The sequence below is a fragment of the Benincasa hispida genome, chromosome 6 (genome assembly GCF_027475165.1).
Source record: "Benincasa hispida cultivar pf3 chromosome 6, pf3_genome.v1.1, whole genome shotgun sequence".
NCBI classification, from domain to species: domain Eukaryota; kingdom Viridiplantae; phylum Streptophyta; class Magnoliopsida; order Cucurbitales; family Cucurbitaceae; genus Benincasa; species Benincasa hispida.
In genome coordinates, this window is record NC_143483.1 from 43,617,772 (window position 1) to 43,631,665 (window position 13,894).

General features: G+C 34.5%; 1 protein-coding gene and 1 pseudogene across 1 annotated transcript; one reads left to right on the forward strand and one right to left on the reverse strand.

The window, feature by feature from the left end:
• Window positions 1-3,569: 3,569 nt before the first annotated feature.
• On the reverse strand, window positions 3,570-5,853 carry LOC120077657 (kunitz type trypsin inhibitor 111-like; annotated as a pseudogene).
• Window positions 5,854-10,668: 4,815 nt separating this feature from the next.
• Window positions 10,669-12,695, forward strand: LOC150035679 (uncharacterized). Its single transcript, XM_090314395.1, has 4 exons — window positions 10,669-10,866; window positions 11,095-11,697; window positions 12,075-12,362; window positions 12,447-12,695. The coding sequence occupies exons 1-4, from the start codon at window positions 10,669-10,671 to the stop codon at window positions 12,693-12,695; spliced, it is 1,338 nt and encodes a 445-aa protein (XP_090170521.1).
• Window positions 12,696-13,894: the final 1,199 nt, after the last annotated feature.

Genomic DNA, 13,894 nt, shown 5'->3' on the forward strand with positions numbered 1-13,894 from the left:
AGAGAAGCTCATGACAAAATATAGAAGATTTGGAGTTGGGACAAGAAAGTCAAGAGGTGTGAATGAACTTACATATCACCAAAATTTGAATTCAATTTTGTCAAGTGATTGAAAGGGGAATTTTGTTTTTTTTGTTTTTTAAATAACTAGTATTTTTAACTAAGAATTGTCCTCTTAATTATTTTACTTTATTTTATCCTAAAATTTTGAGAGAAAAAATTAATTTTTTCTATTCTTGCTTTTTAACTTTTTTTTTTTTTTTCACTATAAACTGCCTTTCCCCCCTCCATTTTTCTCCTTCCTCTAACTTTGTACATCTCTAATATTGACCTCTTTTTTCTTTGTTTAAATTTTTCCTCTCTAAGATATTTACATCTCATTTAACTTGTTCTCCTTAATTTTTTTCTAAACTTTTGTATCTCTTGCTAATCTTAATGATGTTGTGCTTGCATGAAAAAAAGAAAATAGTTTTATTCTTTTTTTTCTTTTTAACTTTTTACAAAATCTTAAACATTAATTGTTTTAAAAATTACATCCCTATTTTCGCTTTGTCGTTTTCACCGATCTTCTCCGATTTTGAGCAAACACTTCTCTCACTATGATTCCAACCCTCCACTATAAGAATTTTGGTTTTTTTCGACAAAACTTTTTCCCACGAAAGAAAAACCGTTGAGATAACCCATTTTTTCCGACAAGTGCACGTTTGAAAGGGGACATTGTATTAACCTTGGGAAGCAACCGACAAGAACGATTCACACCACGATTGTGTCAGATTTGTTTTCAAGACAGTGGGTTCCACGACATAATAACTAGCTTTCGGATCTATCGACGTCTAACATGTTGTGTGAGTTATAATTATTACAATAACACATTCGGATCTTCCCTTTGATTAATCAACTAGCTAAACTTACAATTAAAGTGTTATAATTAAAAAATTCTAAAATCTAACTACTTTCTGAACTGTAAGTACCGTGTTTTAATCTAATACTCAAAGTCTCAACTATAATATTGTACAATCAACCTATAAATTCTTTGCATCAATTTTTTTGTTTCTCAAATCGTAATGACAAATCAACGTTATCTAGAAACCTAAATTCTTTTATGGGTTAATACTATATTTATTAATGAAACCAAAATTCTTGTATGGGTTAATACTATATTTATTAAACTTTATAGAGCTAAACAGATTATATTAAGTTGTAACAGTGAAAGAATCAAACCACTCTATTTTTGTCCAATGATTTAAAAAATCAAACCAAAATTTGAAAACTAAAAAAAGTAACTTTTAAAAAATAGATTTTATTTTTTCAATTTAGCTAAGAATTCAATTAAGAAAGATGCAACTTATTGTAAAAAATAGGGAGAAAATAAGTTTAATTTTTAAAAATAAAAAATAAAGAAGGAAATGATTATCAAAAGAACGGTCAATAGTTAGTTTGATTGTGATAATTCTTGAACTTTTGATTTGTACACATTTTATACATCCAAAAGGCTTAATTGTAAACTTAGAGGTTCATAAATAATGCCACTTCATTTGGATTGTAGTACTAATTAGAATACTATAATTTTTCTTCATTTATACCTTTTTTTAATCTCAACAAGGAAAGACTATCTAAAATATTGTAATTATAATTTAGTCAATAAAATGCTATCACTCTCTTCTAGCCATTAAATATATATTTAGCATGAATTTGGTGGGAGTGCATTTCTGAAATACTTTTGTTCAAAGCCATCTCAAACACAATTGTCCCTTTCATTGTTGGAATTTGGTTAAATATTCAATTATTATATTTAAGAAAGATGCAAATCAAGAGAATGGAGAAGAAATATACTTAACTTTCAAAAACCAAAAACAAAAAATAACATGTTACCAAATGGTGCTTTAGTTTATAAAAATTTAAGTTTATAAACACTACCACTACCTATTCGTTTTTTTTTTTTTTGTTATCCGCTTCTAAGAAATATATAAATATTTTGGAAACTAAAATAATATAATTTAAAGCAACTCATTTTTTTTTTTTTGAAATTTAACTATTAAATTCAAAAATTTCTTAATATATCTCTATAGTATATGTAAAAGGCCAGATATGGAGAAACTTTTTATGTCAATTTTGTCCTTTCATTATAAACCTTTCTATTGTTACTTTGGAGGTAATTTGGTCTATTCAATGATTCTCCAATTTCTTTAAAGCTAATTTATTAAATTTAATTGTTTCAAATTAATTGATAATTACAACCCAGGATGGGTAGTGGTTTAATCTCTTTGATGGTGTTGTTTAATTTCATGGTTGCATGTAGTGGTTTAAATTAAATATCCATAATGGTAGTTTTAGAACAATGTAGCCACATATATTCTTTTATTAACCATAAACAATTGATTAAATATAGTTAACTAGTAATTTAATTAATAATTGATTATCAATAATAAATGTATATGGTAAAATAAAAGGTTAGAATGTAAAAAGTTTTTACTACAACATTTTTTAATTATAACACAATTGAATTTCAAAAGTTATAGAATTTAAAAGATTTTGACAGTCACATTCTACTACCTATATAATGAAAGCGTTAAAGATGTACCAACTTAATTGAGATATCCGAGTGTACTTATTGATCCCTTTCTCTTCCAGTTGTATCTTATTAACAAAAAAAAAAAAAAAAAAAACTAGCCTCATGGGATTCGATCCTTGAAATACTTCAAGGTTTATTTTTTTTTATAGTATATATTTGCACTTAAACCATTCCTATATTATATTTATTACTTACATACAATCGATCAATCAAGTTTTTGGTACTATTTTCGAAGACTAGTGAAAATTTTGTTTTTTCTTTTGTCAATGTTAAACAATGTGACCATATTGACCCTATCTCAAGGAAAAATCTAACTTTTACCATTATTAAGATTTTCATATGAAGTTATCAAACGAAATTGTAGATATAAATCGTAGAAGCCCTAAATGTCGTAGTTCATTAAACTCAAGAAAGGGAAATTACAAAAACCAATCATCGATTCATGCAGCCTTAACGCACATAATATATTCGACGACAATGAGCTTTTTATAAGGATGATCCAAATTTGGTTGTGCTAACATTTTACTCACATCACAAAACACCAACCAACATCAAATTCTCCTTAGAGCCCATTTGAGAATTCGAGTTTACATCCATCGCGAATTGATGAGACTTCAATGACGATTTTAAGGTGCATCACGATTTTTATTAAAAAAAAAAAAAAAAAATTCTCAACCACTATTAAATTTTTGCGATCTTATGAAATTTCTTGATTGTGTGAAATCACACTCGACTCATCAATTCGCAATGGATGAGATCCACGATTGCAAAAGGGAAATTTAACATTGACCCATGCTCTGTGACATAAATAAAATATTAGTTTTCGTTATTTCTAGAAATCGAGTCATTTGACATTAGCGAATCCAATTTTGGGTCAACCATACAAAAATCTAAACGACAATCCAAATACTAAACGTTCATATGATTAATCATAGCACACAATAAACAACATAAATTAAATACTTACAAGAGTTTTATTTAATTTAAATGAAGGTAATTAGAACACATTTGCACACATTATTTTTTCTCTTGAAAGATAGAATCAAGCTCTTTTCCAACTATCTCAACTCTCAGGAACTCAAAAAGGAACGCAGATCCATCCAAAGCCAACGACCTTAAACCTTTCTCAATCAAAATTCCAGCACTTCCACCCCTTGGCCTCCCTTTAATTGGGCCATCCGAGGGACACCATCCTATATTATAAACTCTAAGGTTGCTCTTATCGATCCTAAATTACCTGATCGTAGTGTTGTCGCTCCCGATCAGCACAAACCTCCTTCTGGTTGTAGATCTATTGTCCACACTATCCATTGAGTTAGTGTTATTCATATAGAGAACACCTGAAACATGACCTTCAAATCCCTGCCTTTTCTGATCGTATCTTCACCCGCTATATAGGGTGCGAAGGTGAACCTAAAACCTATCGTTAAGAATGAAATATATCATAATCTATCAGTTTAGCTTATCAAACACATATAAAGTTGTTAAGAAATTGACAACCAAAGATAACAGAAAAATGTAAAACAATAGAGAATAACCATATAGATTTACATAGTTCAAACAGTGTAGTGGCTATGTCCACAGACAGGGAGAGAGAGTAGTTTTGTTAGAGACGCCAATAGGGTTAGAGAGTTTATATAACACACCTCTCTAAACCCTAAGATCAAAATTGTAAATAACATAAGTACGAATACAACTTAAATAGCGAGACCCATGTACTTAGTCGTTCAAAGCACCAGATATTAGATTGAAGACATTAAAAAAAAAAGTATTAAATACGACATAATCTATAGAATGAATTGAGATTAATAATAGTTTAATATATACCTATATCTTGTGAACAAAGTGGTACTTGCCCAGCATAAAGCGAGCGCTAATCACTTTTTTAGGTAAGTAGGGTAAGATTGCCAGTAACCTCGGTGATGGCAGTACTCAATCTCGCATTATAGAGGTCAGCCTTCGGTGTCGAGCACTGGAGGACCTGTCAGACTGGGCGGTAGAGGATATGACCATGAAAAAGTATAGGCAGCTAAAGATGGCAAATGACTTATCGAACATCATCATCTTTTTTAATTCTTCAACAAGAGAGATTTAATCTTTGTTTGAAATGATGGTTGACTACAAGAAGTAAACTCTTTTATAGCATTTGAAGACAATCTTTTCCATAATGAGCTATTAAAGGTCACGAAAAAAAGGCGAAAAATGGCTAAAATGTCGGGGGAAATCAGAAAAATTCTGAACTTTTTGGCGGAAAAAAAGTGGACAAACCCTATTGTTCAAATTATACCCTTACTTTCTATTGTTCTCACACTCCTCTATTCTCTTTTTCTCTCTAAACCTAAGTCTTTCCTATTCTCCTTCTCATGCTTCTCTCCTCTTTCGATTTATAGATCTCCAATGTTACGTTGCGAGAGGATGATTGATTGAAGTTCCCAATGGCTCAAACCCTATCATCCCACTAGTCTTCTTCAATCCCCACACCGTTTCTGAATAACCTATATCTTTCCTTTTTTACCTCCCTTTGGATTGAACTACGTTATATCTTAATTTGTTTCATTTTTTTATTTTTTATTTCAGGTGCCATGAGATTGCTTCTCGTGCTACTCAAATTGTGTGTGCGGCTTCGCTTCTCTCCCTTCATATGGATGATATGCGATCCCAGCCATGGTGTGTTCCAAGAGAAGAGTTTTGTTGGCTACTTGTAGTGATGTTATGGATTTGTCCACCACGTCCTTTGGGCACGAAATCTTATTGAAGTGCTTGTTGGGTTTTATGTCATAGAACTCGCAATTTGTAAAATTAAACATATTATATTTACAATAAATATGTTATTGAGATTTATTTAATAAAGTTGTTATTGAATATGTAAAATTGCACTCCATAAACTAAGGAACCCCTAGCTATTGTATAAATACTTGAACCTTATGTGGAGATATAAAGGTGATCAAGTTTGAGTATGAAGCCAAAACGGTCTATAAATAGAAGGATAGGGTTGGGTACCTATTCTTGGGACACTACGGATGCGGCTTGCTTTGTATTAGATACACACGATGTGATCTCAAAATAGTTCATGTAGAGATATATGAGTGGGGCATCCTATGCAAAAGATGTTTGCATAAGACCAAACTACGAAATAATTGATAGAGTAAACATGCATAAATCAGAAGCTAACAGAATCATTAAGCACCTAACTACATTTAATTTGAGTTCAAAGTATGCTGAAATACAGTTTCAATATAAAGAGGGTTTCATTTGTGTATACCTTTGTAGATTCACTTCCATTCCTTATTAAATACCACGAATTGGATCTTCAAATCCTTAGTAGACCACCAAGAGGAACTTCTCTACTATTCTCAGCTTTGGATTTAGTGGTAGAAACTCTAAATTGTGATGGGCTTTTAGAGAGAAAAAAGAAACAACAGAATTTCTAAAGAATTCAGCTTGCATGCCTATCAAACTGAAGTCAAACGCTTCAATTTATAAGGCAAGGCCATGCAATTCAGATTGCAAAGAAGATGTCATTTCAATTTCCATTGAAATTAGAGTGGCATGAGGTGGATTAGCAAGTGGAAAAATCCAATTTTTCCACTTGCTCATTTAATACAATTTTAAAACAAAAAATTGATTTAAATTGAAAAACTTAATATTTAAAATTGATTTAGTACAGATTCAATTTTAAAATAAGTTTTTATAATTTTAATTTTTCATAAAAATCAAAAATTTCAATTAATCAAATTAACAATTTTGTTCAAAATTGAATTTTATCAAATTGGATAATTAGTTAAATTTAATTTAATATAAAATATTAAATTTTTATATATATATAACCTCATCAAATATTTAGATCATTAAATATTTCTGAACTCTCAAATTACGTTTATTTCAATAAAATTAAATGTTTAATTATATCATATATAATTATCCAAACCCTAAAATTGAATTTGAAATGTTCAAATTCCAAACCATAATATCGAATTTGAACACTTCAAATTCCCTCAATTTTCTAATCCAAGGTTTAATATTTTACGAGCTAGTAGAGGGACCTAGTGGACCTATAAATCATAAGCTCTTAAGATTTGAGATTAATTAGCTAAACTTTTTAAATTGAATTAATCAATATTCGTTAACTACCGTGACATACCACTATAGCTCGATAGTTGCACTCTTCTCACTGTAGATATATTTTTGTCGACTTAATTTAACCATAATCAGTAAGTCGATCCTTCATAGGTAGTTTGTATTTATAACTATTACTGTTTCACCTATGTAAAAACATCTTGCTCCTTAAGCTCCCACTGATCATCTATTGAACAATTGGTTAATAGTCCAACTAGTAAACCATGTCCTCTTGGTCATGAGAGGGCGAGGCCCCTTTGTTCAAAACCAGGAATCAATACTTAAGGGAACAACATATTTACAAACTCTAAAATGGGTAGGAGTTAATCCCATCTTGTATGACTATGTTTCTAGCTATCTATTTAGTCTTATTCCCAAAATGGGAGGCTTATTGTGTACTGTTGTTGAAATTCTCACCTATACAGATTAAAGGATAATCCCGCATAAACAGGAGTTCATAATTAGCTCAGAATAATATCGAGTTACCCTAGGTCATCGAATTGAAATTGTTAGTTTTAACAGTAAACGATTCTTATAAAGAAAAAGTGATTATTTCTTGGTTTGGTCTTATGCAAAACTCTTTTGCATAGGATACCTTCACTCCATGTCTCCATATGAACGATTTTAGGATCACATTGTTTATATTAGGATACAAAGTAGGTCGCATTCATACTGTCCCCAGGACAAGGTACCCAATCTCATCCATATATTTATAGACCTTTTTGGCTATATACTATAACTTGATCCACTTTTATGTCTCTATATAAAGTTACAGTATTCATAGTATAGCCATGGATTCGTTTATTGGATTTTATTACATAATGCAATGTCAATAATACATTTATTGAATAATGATAGGCCTCCAAATCAAAGAAGGAAGAATAAAGGAGTTAATGGAGCGTCAGCGATTGAGTTGGTTATGGAAGTTAGGGACGTTAATTGAATTTATTTTCAATTCTGTTTGGAAGTTGAGCGTTCAAAAGAAGAAAGAAACAGAAAGGGAGGCACGAAAGTTTTGCATAATTGGAGTAGGAAATGTGAGCTCTCGAGAGTGAGAGTTATGGTGTTACTATCGTGTAGTCTCTATCGTAGTGTGTCGTTCATCGTTTACCTCTTCTTCTAAGCGATTGAGTAGCAGAGTTCAACGATCATGTAATATCTGGTAAGCGATCGTGTAATACCTTGTAAGCAGTTTGTAAGCAATCGCGGAGAGTTTTGTAATCGATCGTCTAGTATTACTCAGTGATCGTGTAGCATTTGTAAACGATCATTTATAGTTTGGTAAGCGATCGAGTAACAATTATAAGCAATCGTCTAGTCTTTATTTGACTCATATCATTTAATAATGAATTCGTTCTTCGTTTAAATGTTGTGCCAGCCCGTTACATTAATAAAGTCCTTTTAAGATTAATGTCCTAACAAATTGGTATCAGAGCAACCACCTGGGCAAGCATTGCTCATAAACGTTTTGAAGAGAAACTGGAGTTACTAGACCAAGAGATCTCTGGACTCAGAGTCAAAATGCAAAAATTGCCAATTATAGAGCAGAATTTGGCGTTGTTCGCGAAGAGCATTGAGCGATTGGGAATGCAGGCAGAGAAACATCAATGGATGCTCATTTCCTATGTTACGGAAATGGCCAAGGGAAAGGCAAAGGTGACGGAAAAGGTAGAAGGATCAAATACCAATAATGTGTGCGGAACAAATAGTTCGGTGAAAGAAACCAGGGAAGATGTGATTTGCGATCAAAGTAAATTCAAGAAAGTAGAAATGCCGGTGTTTAGCGGAAGTGATCCAGACGCGTGGTTATTCAGAGCAGACTTCTATTTTTAAATTCATAAGTTGATTAAATCTGAGAAGATGATGGTGGCAGTTGTGAGTTTCGACGGCACCGCATTAGACTGGTATCAGTTGAAGGAAGGCAGAGAGCCATTTAAAGATTGGGAAGACTTAAAGAAAAGGATGTTAGTCTGATTCCGATCTTTAAGAGATGGATCGATTTGTGGAAGATTCTTGGCTATTAGACAAGAAACGACTGTGGAGGCATATCAAAATCTGTTCGATAAGTTAGTAGTGCTGTTGCCTCATCTGCCGAATGAAGTTCTAGAGGAGACATTCATGAACGGATTGGCGTCATGGATAAAAAAAGCCGAAGTTAAGTGTTGGGATCCCACCGTTGGCATACTGTGTTGAAGATAGAGAAAATGCGCGGGTCGAGCGCGAACATACGTAGGTAAGATCCAAAATTTGAACTATTCGAAATTCAATATAGAGAATATGGATAGGACAGTAGGCAGAAGTGAGCTGAAAGAGGGAGGGAAGACCAGAGAGTCAATTCCACTGAGGATAATCACGTTGTGAGGAACGTCGAATAACGATAACTGGAGAGAAATTTCGGGAAGAAGATTAACAGATGTTGAATTTCAGTCGAAGATAGAAAGAGGCTTTGTTTCCGGTGTGACGAAAAGTATACTGTTGGGCAACGATGCAAAGCGCGGGAGTTGAGAGAACTGATATTACTTGTAATGTAGTCATCCGGTGAGGAATGGAAGTTATATGAAGATGATGAAGTAATGAAAGAGACATTAGAATTGAATATGTTGATGCTGAGTGAGGAAATTTTGCCTATTGCTGAACTGTATGTGAACTCAGTTGTGGGATTGACGAACCCACGAACAATGAAGATTAAAGGGGAAATCAAAGGAGAATCGGTGGTGATACTGATAGATTGTGAAGCTACACATAACTTCATATAAGAGAGTCTAGTGAATTGTCTGTAGTTGAACATCATAGACACGACCAATTACGAGTAGTTTTAGGGTCAGAAACCGCTGTGCGAGGAAAGGGAGTACGCAAAAATATGGAAATGAGACTAAGAGATTGGAGAGTGTGTGATAGTTTCTTGCCATTGGAGTTGGGGAGTGTTGACGTGATTTTGGGGATGCAGTGGTTTGGGGAAAACAGAGGTTAACTGGCAGAACCTAACAATGACGTTTGCTCATGAGGGTTGGAAGAAAACTTTGCAGGGGCATCCAAGTCTGACAAAGACAAGGATCAATCTAAAATGTATGGTGAAAACATAGGAGATAGAAGATTAAGGATTCCTGGTTGAATATAGACAGTTAAATGGGGGTGAGTTAGCAGCTGAGCAAGAGGAAAACAATGAAGTCGAATCAGTACCAGAGTTTCTGTCAGACTTGCTCAATCAGTTTCAAGACATATTTGAATGGCCCAGGGAGTTACCCCATCGTTGGAATATTGAGCATCACATTCATTTAAAGGAAGGAACCAACCCCATAAACGTTCGTCCATACAGGTATGCATATCATCAGAAGGCCGAGATGGAGAAATTAGGGGAGGAAATGTTGGATTCGGGCATCATTAGGCCGAGCACCAGTCCCTATTCTAGCCCTATTCTACTGGTTAAAAAAAATGGTGGATGGAGATTTTGTGTGGATTATCGCGCTCTCAACATTTCTACTATTCCAGATAAATTTCCAATCACGTGGTAGAAGAACTTTTTGATTAACTAAATGAAGCTACTTTCTTCTCGAAGTTAGATTTGAAGTCTAGCTATCATCAAATTCGAATGAACCCACGGGATGTGAAGAAGACAACCTTATGGACATATGAGGGACATTATGAATTTCTGGTAATGCTTTTCGGTTTAACTAATGCACCTTCTACATTTCAAGCATTGATGAACCATCTATTCAGACTTTACTTATGCCACTTGGTGTTAGTGTTCTTTGATAATATACTGATGTATAGTAGAAATTTAGAAGATCACTTGCAACATTTAGAAGTGGTATTATCAGTCTTAAGGGAGCATGAATCCTATTCTAATAAGAAGAACTGTCAGTTTGCAAAAGATAGAGTGGAGTATTTGGGGCACATCATTTCTAAATAGGGCATGGAGGTCAATCCGAAAAAGGTACGGGCAGTGTTGGAGTGGCCGGTGCCTAAGACAATGAAGGAGGTATGGGGATTCTTGGGCTTGTCTGGTTATTATCGGAGGCTTGTACAGAATTATGGCAGCATAACGACGACTTTGACACAAATTTTGAAGGTGGGACATTTCAGTGGATAGAGGATGTTCAGTTTGCCTTTGAGAAGCTCAAAACTACTATGATGACACTGCATGTGTTGGCGCGTTCTGATTTTAGCATACCATTTAAGGTAGAGTCCAATGCATCTAAGTACGGTATAGGCGCAGTGCTAGTGCAACATAGGTGATCGATCGCTTTTAACAGTTATACTCTGTCCTTGAGAGATCGTGCGAAGCCGGTGTATGAGAGGGAATTATTGGCTATTTTCATGGCAGTGCAGAGGAGGCACCGTTATTTGTTAGGAAGACGATTTGTTATCAAGACCGATTAGAAGGCTTTGAAATTTTTACTTGAACAGAGGACGATACAGCCACAACATCAGAAGTGGGTAGCTAAGTTGCTTGGGTATGATTTTGAGGTGATCTATCGTCCGGGACTGGAGAATGGTACCATGGATGCCTTATCCAGAGTGAAGATGGAAGCTAAGTTGGCTCAAATATCAGCCGTTACTTTGATTGACATAGCTGTAATTCCAAAAGAAGTTGAGCACGATGAACAGTTACAAAGAATTAAAGACTGCGTACGGAGGAAGGAGGACGAACTGCAAGATTTTTCTCTACAGCAAGGTGTGCTGAAGTATAAAGGGAGGTTAGTACTTGCTAGTACCTCTTCGTTGATCCCTACAATGTTGCATACATATCACGACTCTGTGTTTGGTGGCCATTCCGGATTTCTGAGGACATACAAGAGGATATCAAAGGAGCTTTATTGGGATGGCATAAAGAGAGCTGTTAAGAGGTATGTGGAGGAGTGTGTAGTATACCAGAAAAATAAATCGCTAGCCTTGTTACCAGCTGGATTATTAATGCCACGACCTATCCCTGATGTTGTATGGGCTGCCATATCAATGGATTTCATTGAAGGATTATCGAAGGCTAGGGGGTATGATGTGATCTTAGTGGTAGTAGATCGGTTGAGTAAATATGCTCATTTTTTGCCTTTGAAACACCCTTTAAATGCTAGTATTGTAGCATATACATTTTGTAGAGAAATATTAAACTACACGGGGTGCCAAAGCCAATTGTTTCAGACCGAGACAAGGTGTTTGTGAGTCACTTTTGGCATGAGTTGTTCCGAATGTCGGGTACCAAGCTCCATCATAGTACAATTTATCATCCTTAGTTGGATGGTCAGACAGAGGTGGTGAATCGCAGTTTGGAAATGTATATGAGGTGCTTTTGTGTAGAGTGGATGCGAGAATGGATCAACTGGTTGTATTTGGTAGAATATGTGTATAACACTACGTATAATGCTTCTATTGGCTTTTCCCCTTTTTAGATTGTGTATGGACGACAACCCCCAGTGTTGATTTACTATGGGGATGATTGTACCACCAATGCGACTTTGGACCAAAAAATGAGAGACAGAGATGTGGCGTTGCGCATGCTTAAGGAGCATTTAAGGGTGGCTAAAGAGAAAATGAAGAAGTTTGCTGACAAGAAGCAACGTGATGTTGAATTTCAAGTTGGTGATTGGGTATGGCTGATGTTGCGGCCCGATCGCCAAATTTCAATTCGGCAAAAGAAGTTTGTGAAATTATCTCCCAAGTATTATGGAGTATATCAGGTGGTTGACAGAGTGGGATCAGTAACTTATAAGTTAAACCTTTCGACAACAGTGTCCATCCATTCAGTGTTTCATGTGTCGTAGCTAAAGAAATTGGTTGGACAGCAAGAAGGGAAATCGTTTGTGGATCCTTTAGTCGATGAAAATCATACTTGGCTACCAGAACCAAAAGTTGTTTTGAGTTATCGACCTGGGCTGTCCCAGCGGGGACGTGAAGTTTTAGTGAAGTGGAAGAGCTTGCCGGAGCACGAGGTGACCTGGGAGGTACTCAATGATTTCGAAAATCAATTTCTAGAATTTTACCTTGAGGACAAGGTAAAGGTGGTAGAGTAGCAGAGTTCAGTGATGGTGTAATATTTGACAGGCGATCATGAAATATCTGGTAAGCAATCGTGTAATATCTTGTAAGCGACCGTGTAGTAGTTTGTAAGCGCTCGACGAGAGTTTTGTAAGCAATCGTCTAGTATTACTTAACGATCATGTCGAGTTTGTAAATGATGATTTAGAGTTTGGTAAGCGATCGAGTAACAACTGTAAGAGATCGTCTAGTCTTTGTTTGACTCATATCATTTAATGAAGAATTCATTCATCGTTTAGCTATTGTGCTAGCCCGTTACATTAATAATAAGATCAGTGTCCTAACAAATAAATTCTTCAACAGTACTTTTATTGATAAATAGAATATGGTTCATGATTACAAACTGTGAGTTTTAGGACATTTTCAACAATAATCACTTTTTTTTATGACGGCCGTTCACTACTAAAACTGACTATTTCAATCTGATGATCTAGGGTAACTCAATCTCAATCTTGAGCTAACTATAAACTCCTATTTATTTGTGATTATAATTTAATCTTCATGGGTTAGAGTGGCTCAATAGCGCCGCTCAATAAGCCTTCCAATATAGGGGTAAAACTGGGTAGATAGTTGGGGAGATAGTCCTGCAAGATGAAACTCACTCCTACCCATTACAGGGTTAGCATATAGGTTGTTCCTATAAGTAATGTTTCCTATTCATTAATGGATTAGTGAATTAGTGGAGACTTTTAGGTTCAACATCAATAAAACTTTTAGGTTTAATTTGAGAAACAAAAGTAAGATTACTAAATAAATTAAGAGAAGAACGAGTTTCCATACTATGTTCGGGATCGCCAAGAATCAAATTCTTAGGATGGGATGGAGCATATCTCCATTCTTTAGGCATGGATGAAGGATCATCTTCCTTCTTTTTATTGATGCTCACTTCTTTCATATTTGAGATAATTTCTTTGTCTTTTTCACTAACAAGTAAATCTCCAAAATCTTTTTCTAAATCATCACTACAAATAGACTCATCAGAAACATTATTACATGATTCATCACACATAACATGCATAGATTACTCAACAATTAAAGTTCTCTTATCGAAAGCTCTATAAGCTTTACTAATAGAGGAATATCCTAAGAGAATACCAACATCCGTCTTAGAATCAAAATTTTCAAGCTTTTCTTTGTTATTCAAAATAAAACATTTGCAACCAAAAACTTTGAA

What these genes read in the sequence shown, in the direction of transcription:
- LOC150035679 (XM_090314395.1), top strand. Translation starts at nt 10,669, where the DNA reads ATGGGGATTCTTGGGCTTGTCTGGTTATTATCGGAGGCTTGTACAGAA. An exon ending in ATTTTAGCATACCATTTAAG is followed by an intron (nt 10,867 to 11,094) that starts GTAGAGTCCAAT and finishes TTACTTGAACAG; the next exon opens with AGGACGATACAGCCACAACA. An exon ending in AGTATTATGGAGTATATCAG is followed by an intron (nt 12,363 to 12,446) that starts GTGGTTGACAGA and finishes CATGTGTCGTAG; the next exon opens with CTAAAGAAATTGGTTGGACA.